At 54.2% G+C, this 15657-nt stretch overlaps 1 protein-coding gene across 1 annotated transcript in view; it reads right to left on the reverse strand.

The window, feature by feature from the left end:
* The window catches only part of MYH14 (myosin heavy chain 14), a 78177-nt gene that overhangs the window by 61121 nt on the left and 1399 nt on the right, over window positions 1-15657 (reverse strand). The window contains exons 2-8 of the mRNA XM_045292625.1: window positions 15502-15654; window positions 7502-7658; window positions 5369-5396; window positions 5118-5220; window positions 3370-3393; window positions 1352-1444; window positions 901-964 (exon numbers count right to left, since the gene is read on the reverse strand). Coding sequence (XP_045148560.1) covers window positions 901-964; window positions 1352-1444; window positions 3370-3393; window positions 5118-5220; window positions 5369-5396; window positions 7502-7658; window positions 15502-15654 — 622 coding nt within the window. The remainder of the gene's footprint in view (window positions 1-900; window positions 965-1351; window positions 1445-3369; window positions 3394-5117; window positions 5221-5368; window positions 5397-7501; window positions 7659-15501; window positions 15655-15657) is intronic.

Here is a 15657-nt window from a genome sequence, read left to right on the forward strand (position 1 = left end):
TCCTTTTCTCTCCCAGAAAGCAATGGAATCGCTAACAGAGCAAGTCCATGGCTTTGTATTCACTGGATGCCCGGCCTTACGCATATCGTGTAAGCCTGCTGCACATTTGTAAAAGGGCATGATAATACTCCTTCCCCTAACAGACCTTGGTTGGTAAACGTGGGCTAACAGGCCGGCCGCTGATTGGAAGGCTGGAGGTGTGACATTACCCAGAGGTGTTTCTGCAGAAGGTCTGGCAATCTACTTTCCCCGAACCAGCCCCATCCACCAAACCCCAGGGGCCAGAGTTCTACTCTGATACCTACGAGGTCACTCAGCATTGGAGTTAGATCTACAGCAAGTGGTTTGGGGAACACCCCAGCTTACCACTTCATTTAAATAACATTGTGATCAACAAACAGTGACTTCATATGCCGTTTCTGAACCAACTCTTTCTGGAATGAGACAGCCTCATTTTTCTCCCTTGGAGCGGTTGGTGGATTTGAGCTACCAACCTTGTACTTAGCAGCTCAACACCTAACTCACTATGCTACCAGGGATCCTTCATTCCCTCAACCAAAAAACCTCCAAACTCACTTCCATCAAGTTGATTCCGAGTTCTAATGAGCATATAGAACAGAGTAGAACTTCCCCTGTGGGTTTCAGAGACGTTAACTCCCTAAAGGAACACAAAGCCTCATCTTTCTCTCTCCGAGTGGCTGGAGAGTTTGAACCGCCGACCTTGTGGTTAGCAGTCCAACACCTAACCCAGGGTGTCACCAGGGCTGCTTCACTACCCCATCTCGAAGCCTTTTTATGAAAACAGTAGCTGTCCCTACCCCCGCCCACAGCTCCTCCCTCCCTGCCCCCTGCCCTGCCCACCCACCCCTCCCAGGCACCCTCTGGGCTGTGAGAGGATACAGGTCTCGATGTTGGCACCCACGATGTATCCAGCGACGTCAAAGTTGATACGAATGAATTTTCCCTGAGAGTAGTAGGGAGTGGGGAGGCTGAGGCTTAGGGTCCTCAACTCTCTGATTCCCAGGCATGAAGTACGGTCCTGCCCAGCCACACCCACCTCTTCCAGAGACTCATGTTTGCCTCTTGACTTTCTCATGTGAACCCCACTCCCATGGGGAGGGCCCCAGTCAAGGGAACCCTGGGGAAGCCAAGGTCCAGCCCCCTTTAACTTCTTGCCTTCAGATCCCAGGGCCGAACCCCCAACCCCCTCAGACCTGGAAGTGCTGCTCCTGGACTCCTCCTTTGTCCATACACCCACACTCCTAAGCGCTCCATGCCCCACCCGCAGCCCAGACACCCACAGCCTGTTTCTGGGACACACCGCCAGACCCTGTCCTGCCCCAGCACTCACGAATCGTGACGAGTTGTCATTCTTCACTGTCTTGGCGTTGCCGAAAGCCTCCAGGATGGGGTTGGCTTGTAGGAGCTGCCGCTCTAGCTCGCCCTGCCGGGGCGTGGGAGATGGAGCATCAGCGAGAATTGGGGGACTTGGACAGGGGAACAGGACCCTCTTGGGGAAGGGGGAGGGAGTCTGTGTTTCCAGCGCCCGGGTGCCTGCATGTCAGAGGTCTTTGAGCGTCAGAGGTCTTTGAGCGTCAGAGGTCTTTGAGTGTCAGAGGTCTTTGAGTGTCAGAGGTCTTTGAGCGTTCTGGTTTGCCCCTCAGTTATGTGAGGCATGCTGGGAATCGTCTCTATTATTCTGGAGTGGAAAAACAAAATAACGGGACCACAGGACCACCGTGTGATACTACGCTGCGATTCCATTATAAAAACGAAGACGACGAAACAAAACCCCACCACAGTACAAGTCTGTTCATTAGACAGGCAGAATCGCATTTGTAAGCGCGCAGGAAGGCAGTGGTGGAAGACCAAGAGGAGGAGCAGGAATTTCGCTGCCTTTGACTTTGTTTTTGCACTCACCATGATGTGCATGCTTGGGGGAGGTGGGAGCCACAGGTGGGTTTTAAGCAACATGGTGGTATTTATCTTTCCGGTTATCAAGAGGGACTCCATACATGCCCTACCCCTTTTACCCAACTAAGCTAGGAGTCCCCACAGTGGCTTCTGATGGAGTTCCATGCTGGCCACTACTTTTGTCACACCTACACAGGCGGTTCTGACACAGGTCAGTACGGTATCTTTTTTTTTTTTTTTTAGTTTTCACTATTATCTGTATCTTGCTAAACCCAATCTTTATTTGACTTTTGGGGCTACAGTAGGTCTGGGAATGATAATGCCAGCATATTATCAGTGGCAACATTGTATGTAGTATTCATCCAGGTGATTCACAGCGACCCTGTAAGACAGGGTAGAGCTGCCCCTATGGGTTTCTGAAGCTGTGAGTGTGACACTTTACAGGAACAGATGGCCGCGACTTTCCCCTGTGTGGGTTTGAACCACTGACCTTGTGGTTTAACAGCCCCAATGTGTAACCCACTACATCACCAGGGCTCCTATACTAACAAGATGTGCACACACACACACACACAAGGATGCTCACAAGTGTAGTTTTCTGCCACTGGAATACGTCATAAGTCAGGGGCTACCTGGATTCAGGTGCTTGACTCACTCATTGAGCAATACATCCTTAACCTTTTAGTGCCCGGCAAAGGGGCTCAATGTCATGAAAGTGAGCCCCTCTTGCTTCTTTCCTAGGCAGGTTCTCCAGGGCACTGGGCATTTCCCTGTGAGCTATCATAGCCTGGCCCCAAGCCTGGCACCCAGTAGGTCTGCAGCAAATGGCTGTGTGAGTCTCTGGGCTGTATGAATGTACAGGGGCCGTGGGCCCTGTGGACATTCAGGTCATTATTAAAAGACAGTTGTGGGGCCTCTGGGCTGCTGTTTTTTATAGGCCAGTCTGTTGGCACACAGTAGGGCTGCCATAAATGGCAGTTTGAACACAGGTTATGCTACACAGACTGGCATAAATGGCAGTGCAGAACCAGGCTGTACACACACAGTAGGACAACATCACTGCCAGCTCACACCCAGGTTGTGCACACGTAACACATAGTAGGACCACCACACATGACAGGGAGGGACTGGGCTGCATATGCACAGTAGGGACACCATGAACATCAGTGTGGGACCAGGCTGTGCACAGAATAAGACTGCCACACATGGTAGTGCGGGGCCAGGCTGTGTGCACACAGTAGGACCAGCATTAACTATCAGTGCAGGCCCAGGCTATGCACACACAGTAGTGTGGGACTAGGTTGTGCACACACAGTAGGGCCTCCACAAAAGGCAGTGTGGGACCCTTGCAGGTGTGACCACAGGGACCTGGAGTCTTGTGGACCAGGAAGACTGGAAGGGAAGGGGTAAGGGGTGGGGTGGGTGGGGTGCTCCAGGGGATTCCCTGCTACTCACATAAGAAATGGTGCCGACGGAGGCCTGAGGAAGTCACAGGACAGGAGACACGGACCAGGACACGGCACATGGAACATGGACAGACACAGGTGACCCTGAGGTCTCAGGTGGGGAGGGGGGGAAGGGGCACCCAGCAGGCTAAGTTTGACTCTCCCTGCTGTTTAAGACAACAGATTCACCCACTAGGGCCTCAGTCTCTCAGTTTAACCAAGAAGACCATCCCCACCCAACTGCCTGCAGGACCTAAGTGAGTGACAGCGCCCCCTGGTGAGGGTCCAGGGCTGCTGCAAAAGCAGATGCCTCCACTTTATCCCGGGTGATGGGCTACAAACATTTTTTCACCGCGTGGGTGGGGGGCTGGGCACCCCTTTTTCTGAAAAGGGGGCGCTAGGCCAAATACATTTGGGAACCTATGATCTCGAACGATAGCCACAGTTTGTTTCTAAAACAGACCCAGGTGTGGCAGGTGTAGGCGGTCTGGCCTACACAGAGTAGACACTCCAGAAATTAAGTCTCCAGTATGTGCTGGGCTGGGAGCCCTGGTCAGCACCAGGCAGCTCGCCAAGAGGTTGGCAATTCGGACCCACCAGCTGCTCCTCAGGAGAAGCTGTGTGCTGTCACACAGGTGATCTCCTGGACAGTTCGACTCTGTCCTACACCCCCAGGAGTGGGGGAGGCCTTCAAAAAGCTGGAGGGAATTCTACCCCCTTCTCCATTCGGTTTCTTCCCCGGCCTGTGCTGTTGCTCTGAGTCAGCATTAACTGCTCAGGGAAGGGTTTTCTTTCTGTTCTTGCTTTTTCACCTAAAGGTGGGTGGTTGAAAAGCCCCCTCTCCTCACCCCCTGCAGCTCCAGGGAGGAGGGAGACTCGGTCGTTTGCTTTTCAGTAAAGGATTCAAACCCTTTGCCTGCGAGTCCATTTCTGACCCCAGTGACCCGGCGGGGCCTTGTCGAGTTTCTGTCATCTTTGCAGAAGCAGACAGCCTCATCTCTCTCTCATGTGGCAGCTGGTGGGTTTGAACTGACAGCTGTTCAGTTAGCAGTCCACTATTCAACCTCTGTGCCACCAATGCTCTTCTGCAGAGAGGACAGCCTGCCCCCACCCCGCCCCCCAGGGCAGTTCGACTCTGTCCCATCACTGAGTTACCGTGAGTCTGAATTGGCTCCACAGAACCCAACCATGACTGTGCTGAGTGCCAACAAAAGCTCCAACTGGGCCCTGTCTGTGCCAGCCCCCTTGGCACCTATCATGACAACAGGCACGGGCAGCCAGGGATCCTCACTCCGGCTGGCCCTCTGCGAGGGAGGCAGTGAATTCTTGGGGGAGGGCTGTACCTGCATACTCCATCTGGACCAAGGAACACACACCTATGTAGGCCCACCAGCGGTGGCAGTGTCTCCAGCAAGTGCTTTTAAAACACCCAATGAAACCCACCGCCTCAGAGCCAATTCTGACACACCACGACCTGACCCGGTAGGGCAAGGTAGGTAGAACCGCCCCTGTGGGTTTCCAAGGCTGTTAACTCTTTACCGGAGCAGACAGCCTCATCTTCCTCCTGCAGAACTGCTGGTGGGTTTGAACTGCTGACCTTCCAGTTAGCAGCCCACTGGGCCACCAGGGCTACTGGCCCTGTCTAATAGACAGGGTGGTGGAGATGGCAGGGGAGCCAGGGGGCCAGGGCTGGAATGGTGGAGACGGCAGGGGGTGGGGACAAGGACAGGGACAGGGGTGGGACAAGAATTCGCTTACAGGGACACCGGGATCCTTGCGGCCCTTTGGTGATGAGGCCACGTGGGCCAGGTACTGGATGACCTTCTTGGTATTTTCCGTCTTCCCGGCTCCAGACTCCCCGCTGTTTGGCGGGGGTAGAGGGAGTGCAAGGGGAATGACATGGGGAAGCAGAGCAGGGTCAACAAGCAGGCCAGGTCAGTCCTTCCCCCAACAACCCCCACCAGCCGGGCCCTGTCTCCTCCTCCAGGAAGTCCTCCTACACTACTCACGTGCACAGAATGGACTGATCCTCACGGTCTGCAAGGGAACAGAAGGAGGGAGAGGGGCCGTGTTACCCAGAGGGAGGGTCTCCTCCAGCAGCACCCCGGCCCCTTATGCTGGCCACCCCCGCCCCTTGGCAAAATCATTAGCAAAAGCTCAAGTTTGGGTGCCAGACACTCCTGAGCATTTGGTGGCCGCTCTTTTCCTGCATGAGATCACCAGGCCTTTCTTCTGAGGCACCTGTGCGTAGACTCAACCTGATCAGCTTTCAGCTAGGCGTTGAGCACCTTCACTGTCTCTTCCGCCCAGAGATGGGCAGGGACCAGTCGTTACTGTAAAATTCACACTCTTCGCGGCCATGAAGTCGGTGCTGACTCACAGAAACTCTATAGGACAGAGGAGAACTTCCCCTGCAGATTTCCAAGACTGTAACTCTTTATGGGAGTAGACAGCCCCGTCTTTCTCCAGTGGCTCGGCTCGTGGTTTTGAACTTCTGACCTCGGGGTTAGCAGCCCAACATATAGGCACTATGCCACGAGGACTCCTGATTTTATGCTTGAGACACCATCGTAACCAACATTCCACTAGATGCAAATTACAATGAGGATTAAGTCCATGGAACAAATGCTAGAGCCACATACAACGAGCGGTTCCTATCTCTGTGTAAATTTACCAAGCATATATAAACACATCGCATGCAAATGCATCCTGTTTGCTCTATCACCAAATACACCTGTATTATTAGAGTTTATAATCCCACTGCTTCCCAACTGAATACAGGTTGAGAGTAGACTAGGCAAGCCAAGAAGTACTGCTACACATTCATCACACGGCCATCAAATCAATTCTGCCTCACAGCGACCCTCTTGCACAAGGTGGAGCTGTCCCTGTGGGTTTCCCAGACGGTAACCCTTTTACGGGGAGCAGGCAGCCTCATCTTCCTCCAGCAGAGCAGCGGGTGGCTTTGAACTGATGACCTCGTGGTGAGCATCCCAGGGTGCAACTCACTACGCCCCTCCCTCCGGGCTCCCGGCATCATCACAGGAACCTTTCCTAAACAAAAATCCCCAAACGCGAAGCCACTGTTCTTCGATGGCTCCCCCATCCAGGTCTGCCCACTGCCGCCCTCTCTCCAACCCTGCGGCAAAGAAATGCTGCGCTCTTTTGGCAGGCACCGCATCAGAAGGGCAGTTTGGGCAGCCTCGGGGGACCCAAATCATGATCCTTTTCCAACGTTCTTTTCATGTGGGGAACAAAAAGAAGTCTGAAGGAGTCAGATCGGGGTTGGAAGGTGCACGGGGGGTAAGGTTTCTCAATGAGATTCCCCAAGGGCAGCCCTGGCTACCCTCGAAGAATGAGCGGGAGCATCGTGGGGATGGGAACGGCTCCTTAGAACAACTGGCTCCGCCCTTTTCTCATCAAAGCACTGTCCTTTGTTTTTTAATGTGTTTCTAATAAGACATTATGTGATCGGCCTGTGTCCGTTGTGATTGGCCTGTGTCCTTCTAGAAAAAATCTATCCTGATGACCCCCGGGGTGGGGTGGGTGGGTGCCAAAACACAGCAGTCACCAAAGCCTTCTCAGCTGGCCTTGAGTCCAATGGGCCCAGCAGAGTCCCCCTAGGAAGTCACTGTTCCCATCGGACTTTTTCGGTTTCTTGCTGCTTGTGGAAGGAAATCTCGCCAGACCAGGGCAAGACTAGGGCAAGTCTCGCAAGGAGATCACTCGGAGAACGTGTCCGTAGCTGATGGCAGAGACGCGTTTCGTTGGGAAGACATCCCGGACTTGTAGGAGTTGCAGCTTTCGCAGCGGCACCTTTTATTCGGAATGGGCCCTCCGAATTGCTTGTCCAGGATACTACCGGTGTGAAACCACTAGCCGCTTCTCAGGAAAAAGACGAGGCTTTCTACTCCAGTAAAGGGTCGCAGCCCCTAAGAGTAGCTCTAACCTGTCCTATAGGGTCGTGATGAATCAGAATCGACTCCGTGACAGTGGGGTTTGGTTTCTGTTTTGTGCTTCGAACCCCCCAGGAACCCTGCAGACGTCCCCAACTTGTCACGTGACCTTGACTTTGGCTCTTGGCAGCTCCCCCCTTCCCCATACACCCGCATCTCCTGCTGGCTTGCAGCCCCCTCACTTACCCTGGAGCATGCTCCGGTAGGCCCCCTCAGTCACTGCGTACACGTGGGGCGGTACCTCGTGACGCTTCTTGCCCCGATACATGTCTATGATGGCCTCGGTGTAGATGGGCAGCTGCTTGTACGGGTTGATGACCACGCAGAAAAGGCCAGAGTATGTCTGCACAGGGGTGAGGGGAGGGGGTGAGAAAGAAGAGAGAGCCTCAGCTATGTGCAGCTGGCTCAGCTGCACACTACCTACACAAGGGCATCTGTCTGCAGCACAAGTCCCCAAACTTCTTTGGCCTGCAGCCCCTTTTCAGAAATTGAAAAAAACGCAGTGCCCACCCCAGCCCTGGCAATGCAAAACTTTTGTTAGACAGTCTGGTGAGTTAGTTAATTGTGCCAGCCTGGCCGATAATCACATGTGGTGCTGGTTGAAAGGCGGAGGGATAAATGGGTGGTGAAGCCTCGCCTTTCGAGTTCTCGGGTCTCTTGTTTTGTGATGGTTGTATCGGGTGCAGCTGCCTTAGCAGTTCCCTGCTTCAGCTTGCAAGATTGACTTCTTACAAGGCATCCCCAAGGAGAAGCCGCATGGATCTATCCCGATGCAGCCCTGGGTGCTGGAGCAGCCGTGTGGAGACCCCTGCCAGTGCTGAGATGCTTACACGTTCACTGACTCAGCTTTCCTCCTGCAGTCGGCATTATTGCCTCTGTTTTGTGAGGTGGAGGACTTTGTGGACTGGTGTTGGGTTAATGGGTTAATGTTGGACTTGTGGGCTTCGGCAGCATTGGGTTGGGATGTTTTCGTGATGCACCTTTTCTTTACATAAAACTCTCTCTTATACATGAGTCGCCGTGGATTTGTTTCTCCAAAGTACCCAGACTAATACATCTGGTATACAAGATCAAGGGTAGGTATCTGTGTCTGCAGGCCCCACGTGTGGTAGTGATATAGTTTTATGTCAACCTGAAAATACAAAAGTGGAGGGGTGGAGTCTAGCCTGTCAATCAGGTCACAGCCTGCTGGTACCTCCGTGTGGGTGTGGCCTTCTCATAAGGAGGGTCCTGGGAACCTCCTCTCTCTCTCTCTACCTTCGCCTTCCTGTGGATGAACGAAGCTGACACTGCTGGAGCCCTGGAGATGTGTCCACCACCATTGGCTCCTGTGATGTTCCTGCCTTCTGCATGTGGCTTTGTGAGTCGGAAGAGGGACTTATGGACTAGTATCAGACTTACATGGACTTGATCTGGACTGGGCTGTCATGCTTGCCTGATATATAATTGCTTCTTGATATAAAGCTCTCTCGTGCACAAATATGAATGTCACTGGCTTTGTTTCTTAGTCAACCCAGCCTAAGTGCCCCCCACAGGGGACACTTTGAGAAACACAGCAAAACGAATAAGGAGTTAGCTGCTTAGTGGTTAGCAGTTTAACTTACTGTTTAACTAGTTATCTACCTAATCATGTAGTCAGCTACTTGGCTAGCCAGCTTCTGGCTAGCAGTTTCTTTAGTTAGGCCCTTAATTAGGGAGCTACTTCGCCAGCTAGTCATTAGTTACTTAGCTAGCTGATTGATTAGCTGGTTAGCAGCACAGTTAGCTAACCATGGAACTAGTCAGCATCTTGACCAGCAAGTCGGCGACTTGGCTAGCAGACTGATTTCTTGGTTAGTAGCTCAGTTAGCTAACCATTTTAACTAGTCCACAGTTGAGCCAGCTAGTAAACAAGTAGGCTAGCGAGTTATGTAGCTAGTTGGCAGTCAGTGAGCTATCTACCTAGTCAGCAATGTGGCCAGCTAGTCAATGACTTAGCTACCTGGCAGACAGGTTGCTTGGCTGGCCTGCAGCCCTGCAGCCTCCCGCCCCAGCCCCAGACAGCTGAGCTCCCAGGTGGAGAGGGGCGTGGCCCGAGGGGGCGTGGCCGCCGTAGGGGGCGTGGCCGCCGCAGGGTTCCAGCTCCGCGGTGCAGAGCATTTAAAGAGTAGGGTGGGTGGCCGCCCAACCGGTTTGCTGGAGCCAGTTGAGGGCGAGGGCGGGGCGGCCTGGCCACATTCCCTGCGAGGGTATCTCATGCCGGCTGGCGCCCCGTCCCCACTCCCGGCTGGCGGCAGAGCCCCCCTTCTTCGCACCCTACCTCACCACCCAGCCCCCTCCCGCCTACCACACCCCGTTCCCAGGGAGACACCGCAGCAATGGGAACCTGAGCTAGCGGCTAAGGCCCGGAGCCAAAGGTGGACGCCGGCTTCCCCCCTCCCCCTCGGAGCGGCTGGGGGACACGCGGATCTCGAGGTGGGGCTGGGGAGGCCTGCCCGCCCCCGCAGGGCTCTGCGGCCAGCGTCTGGGCCTTCCTGGGAACCCGGGGTTGACACTCCCCACCCCATCACAGCTGCTGTGGGGATTAAGGGCGATAATGGGTGCAGCCAGCCGTAGGAACCAGGCCTGAAAAAGCAATCCGCAATGCAATGTGCGCCCTGCCCCACACCCATTGTCACTCTGAGTTCGAATCCTGGGGTTCCCCAGCTGGGTGGGGCCTGTCCTCTCTGAGCTTCAGTTTCCTTCCAATCCTGGAAAGTGGGGCTATTGACCTGTCCCTGTGAGAGGGCCACGTGGGGGTGGGGGCATCCGACGGACTTCCCGAGAACCCAGTGAAGGAACATTTTGGAGTGACACAAGGCCCAAGTCCATGCGTGGTGGCCATTGGTTAGGGGTAGTGAACCACTTCACTAGTTAGCTACTTAGCCCCCAGTTACTTACCTTGCTACTTGGCTAGCTAGATGTTTAGCCGGTTAACAATTTCGTGAACCTTTTACCTAGCTAGTGTCGTGGCTAGCCACTTGGCTAGTCAGTTGCTTGACTGGTCAGTTAACCATTTAACTATGGAGAGCCACTTAGCCACCTGGACAGCTACTTGGCTAGCCAGTTGCTTAGCTAGTTAACCGCCTATTTTATTATCCTTCCACCTGGCTAGCTACTTGGCAAGCCAGTTACCTGGCTGGTTGGCAGCGTGGTTAACCTATCTGGTTAGCTACTTTGTAGTCAGCCAGTCTAGCCCCCTTCCATTGGGCAACTCCGCCCTCCCCACCACCAGCTAGCCGGCCAACAAATATTTGCTCAGCACGGAGGCAGCAAGCAGGGTGGAGCTAGAAGCACACCTCTAACATTCTCTGGTGGGGGCATTCGAACAGCCAGGTCACCTCGACTTTTCTGGGTCATCCTCATCTGCTAGCTGGGGACAGGAACACCACTTCCCACAGAGGGCAGCAGGGGGTGGGCAGTAAGTTCCTATTGCATCTGGGGGGCTTAACAGGGCCCCTGGCCCACACAGGATGTGTCCCAGACTAGGTAGCTCCAAAAAGTTCAGGGGAAAAGCCCCGTATCTCTTGATGCCCTCTTTCACAGATCTTCTGCAGCTCCTTCTTGGTTGCTTACCAGTGTTACGTCAGGAGCTTCCCTTCTTCAAGCTGAAAGGGGTGGGGGTGATCCCTACCTTGCAGCCTCATCACCCTGGAAAGGTGTTTTTGAGTGAGCAGCACCCACAAGTGCTGGAGGTTATTTCTGAGGCCCACTTCCCCCACCCCACCCCTGCCATCCCGACAGGCCCTTCTCCCTCCCTTCCGGGGTGTGTAGTTTGTCCTGAGCTTTTTCGCCAGTGCAGCGCAACCACTTAGCGAGTCAACTGCACTTGGCCCTCTTGGCAGGTGCTGTTCTAAACGTTTCTCCAATGCCCAGAAGCTGCGAGCAAGGGAGACGAGGAAGGACCACCCCCTGGAGCCCTGGGGGTGAGCCCTGGCCTGCTGGCCCCTGGATCTCCGACTTCCAGGCTCCAGAACTTTGATGGGACCCGTGGTATGTTGTTTTTATGCAGCAGCAGTGACAGGAAACCGACACCCTGGCTGCCACTGTGACCACCCGCAGGACCAGATGGATCCCAGGTTTCTTTCCCAGGACTTGAAAAGGCTGGAAGCTTCCCTGGTTTTCTGCCCCATCACGAACCTGAGAAGGTTGGCGGTTCGAACCCACCCAGCGGCTCTGAAGAGGAAAGGCCTGGCGAGCTGTGTCCAGCAAAGATGGCAGCCAAGAACACCCCACGGGGCGGGTTCTACTCTGTGGCCCCCGGGGTGGTCAGGAGTCGGAAGCGGATCAAGGGTAAAGGGGTTTTTGCAAAAGTGGGTGAGGCAGAGGGAAGGGCCAGGGCATCACCCCGCCCAAAGCCCTCCAGTCAATCCCTCTTCTGCCACTACAGAGGAGCCCTGGTGGCACAGTGGTTTTGCATGGGGCTATGATCTGCAAGGTCGGCAGTTGGAAACCACCAGCTGCTACTCGGGAGGAAGATGGGACTTTCTATTCCCATGCACAGTTACAATCTCAGAAACCCACCAGAGGCAGTTCTACCCTGCCCTACAGGGTTGCTATGAGTCAGCATCCACTCAATGGCAGCGAGAGGGCGTGAGGGAGGGGGAGGGAGAGAGAGAACTACCATAAGGTGAGGGGTCTTGAACCAGCCAATGCCCCTTTCAAAGTCTGGGTCTCCTCTTTTGAACCATAGGACTTCTTATTTATACTCTACACTATCCTTTGAGACCCTCAATAGAAGCCATTTTCAACGAGCAAGGTTGTGAGACTCTAGCCTTCTAAGCCAGCGCTGTGGACATGACTCTGGGGCCAGCTGCCTGGCCTCAAATGTCAGCATGGGAGTCATGTATGGGTGTGCGACCCGGGCCAAGTCACTTCACATTCCTGGGTGTTTGATGATAACAGCAGTCCCTGGCTGATAGCCCACAGCACTCCGGACAGTGCTCGGCCCAGCGTAAGTGCTCAGTAAACATCGGCTGACCCACTCATACGTGTCATTCCTTACATGGTTCTCAACATGTCCGTCTCGCTGACCCTGTTTGCTCTGATGTTAAGTGGGATTCATAACCACTTGGGTACCCATTAGAACCTCCCACTCACGGGGTCCAGTCTGAGTCCCAGCGACTCAGCCCCGGGTGGGTTTCCAAGACTAATAACACTTTACAGGAATAGAAAATACCGTCTTTCTCCCCCGGGAACGGCTAGTGGTTTCAAACTGCTAACTGTGAGGTTAGCAGCCCAGCGCATAACCACTGTGCTACCAGGTCCCATCCCTTTACCAAGGGCATCGAGTCAATTCTGACTCCTGGTGAGCCTTAGGGGCAGGGCAGCACTGCCTCCTGTGGGTTTCTAAGAGGATAACAGTTTATAGCAGTGGTTCTCAACCTGTGGGCCGGACCCCTTCTTTCAAAGGGTCACCCGATTCATCACAGTTGCAAAATGACAGTGATGAAGTAGCCACGGAAATAATGTGATGGTTGGGGGGCACCACCACATGAGGAGCTGTATTAAAGGAAGGTTGAGAACCACTGGTTTATAGGGACAGAAAGCCTCATCTTTCTCCCAAGGAGCATCTGGTGGTTTCGAACTGCTGACCTTAGCAGCCCGCCATGTGATCACTCCGCCCCCCAGGGCACCTCTCCCATCCCTTTAGACCCAACACCAAATTCCCTGCCATCAATCAAGTCATTGTTGCCTCAGTGGGTCTCTGAGACCGTTTTCCGGAGTAGAGAGCCCTGTCTTTCTCCCACGGAGCTGCAGGTGGTTTCGAACTGCGGACCGTGTGCATCGCAGCCCCACATGGACCCACCACGCTACCAGGATAGAACCAGCTTAAAACAAACACCGCTGCGCACTTCACATCCCCGAGATCCTAATTTGAATGGCCTGGGGGCGGAGCTTGTTGAGAACCGAGGGGGAGTGGCTTCTTCTGAACAGAGGCTGTAAAACGGCCCCCAGCGAGTCTCCGAGGCTGTCCCCTTGACAGGGGCAGGTTCGCCCAGGTCTTTTCTCTTTCGGAAACCACGGACGGGACTCGAACCGCTGGACGGCAGCCGAGCGCTTAACTGCTGTGCCACTCGGGGCGGGAGCCAGGCGTCGGTGGTTTTACGGGAAGTCCCCCAGTGGTCCTCAGGTGCAGCCAGGGTTTAGAACCCCGCTGCACAACCCACCCCCCCTTTGCTGTAAAGATCGAGCTGGGTCGACACCCACTGCCCATCCCGCTCTCACCAATCACTCTGCAGGCTGCAAGGGCAGCCCCTGCCAAGTGGTGAAATTAGCAGGGAAGACTACCCAGACCTGCTCCGTCCAAGGTCACTGGGTGACCCTGGGCAGGGGACTCGACCTCTCTGTATGTCAGTTTCTTCATCCGTGAAGTGGGGGAGAGGGTACTTACTAGTTCTTGACAAGGATTGGAGACAAGGGGTGTCTGACAGCGCTTGGAGGAGTGCCCCCAAGGCAGACCCGCAGCCGGTGGGGCAACCCTGACTTGTGGTGACCTCATGGCTGGCCGAGTGGTACGGCCTCCCCGCTGGGTTATTTCTGGCTGTCATTTTTACAGACCCAGATTACCAGGCCTTTCTTCCGGGGCATCGCCAGGTGAGTTCAAGTCACCAAAAGTCACGTTAGGAGCCCATCACGTCCAACGTGTGCCCCCTGGGGACCTTTAGTCCCATCCTCAGTCAATGCTTCATTAAAACAAGGTTATTGGTATTCTGCTTCTCGGGCCTCAGTTTCCTCTTCTATAAAATGGGGATAATAAGACTTGACCTTGCTTGAAATGAATTCAGACAGGGCCAGCATGTCGCACAGAGCGGGTTAGCTTTCTGTCCAAGCCACTCATTCTCTCACTGCCATCGAGTGGACGCCGACTCACAGTGACCCTGGAGGGCAGGGCAGAACTAAACTGTCCCTTTGAGTTTCTGAGACTGTAACTGTTCATGGGAGTAAAAAGCCCCTCTTTCCTCCCATGGAGCGGCTAGTGGTTTCAAACTGCTGACCTTGGGGATCACAGCCCAATGCGTAGCCACTGGGCCACCCTCTGTACTCAGAGGTCCTCATCATGATGTATCCCTAAGCCCTTTGTCTAACCCTTTGGGAGGCGTTCAGAATTCAGAACTCTTTGTATTTCTGGGACATCATCTGGTGCATGGACCTATATTACCCACACCCCTAAAGGCACCTGATGCAAACCCTGTCATCAACCCTTAATAACTTCACCAGTTCGCACAGGGAGAGCCACACATCGTGGGATAAAGATGACCCGCAGTTTCCCAAGAGTTTGGGTTGGATTGGGATCTTGGGCATCTATTTCTGGCTCCCACACCACCTGAGGTTTTGGAGTGGTGGCTCTGGGGGGCTGCATATTAAGTGAGCAGACCGTCATTTTCGTACACGACACCCCCCCCCAGCAGAGGCCCTGAGTGGCACAGATGTTTAAACACTCGACTGTGAGCTGAGTGGCTGGCATTCCAAACCCATTCAGAGGCACCTTGGAAAAAAGGCCCAGGGATCTGCTCCTGAAAATTCCTTGCCTCCAGAGCTTCCTAAACCTTTTGATCCAAGAGTTGACTGGAGACTCCCTGTCGAAAGGGAGAGAAGGCTGACCCGAATTTCAGATTCCTATGGAATCCAGACTTCCTGGATCCATAGATCCTGAGTGAATCCTACATGGGAAACAATGACCTGGAGACACTCTTTCAACCACAGGGTGGAAAATATCCCCTAAGGTCTTCTTTTAAAAAGCAGACAACGGTTCAGCTTGACTTACAGGGAAGGTCAGCCCTGAGCACTGGGCTGTTCTAAGAACTTTCACTGTGGGATGACATGGGCCACAGAAAATTGAAAGACGAGGTGGGAAATGCAGGGGCCGACGAGTCCATGTGGATGGGGGACGAACACCCCGGAAGAGGGGGTGAGACTGGTACCAACTGGATGATTGTGATAGATTCTGGGTTCTTGAATTACACACGTATGAGGAGAGTCTGGTTGGTGTAAGTTGGGGCCAAGTGTCTATTCTCACCAGTACGCAAAATAAATCGTATGCACACAAACAGCTCAAACCTACATCTCGGGGGTCTCTCTCACCCCGTTTCAGGATAAAGCTGGGGTCCGCTAGCCATCGGGGACCACGAGGCGGGCTCCCAGGCCGGAGCGCACCCCTTACTCACGTAGATGAGGCCGGAATAGTAGCGCTCGCGCAGGTTGTGCAGCACCGAGGCCTCGTTGAGGCAGGTCAGCTCCGCCATGTCCTCGGCCTTGCTGAACTTGGGCGGGTTCATGCGCTGGATCTGGTCTCGAGGCAGCCGCAGCCGCCGCCCGCTCTC

This window comes from Echinops telfairi, unplaced genomic scaffold (genome assembly GCF_000313985.2).
Source record: "Echinops telfairi isolate 266 unplaced genomic scaffold, ASM31398v2 ScPeMD7_655;HRSCAF=1070, whole genome shotgun sequence".
Taxonomy (NCBI): domain Eukaryota; kingdom Metazoa; phylum Chordata; class Mammalia; order Afrosoricida; family Tenrecidae; genus Echinops; species Echinops telfairi.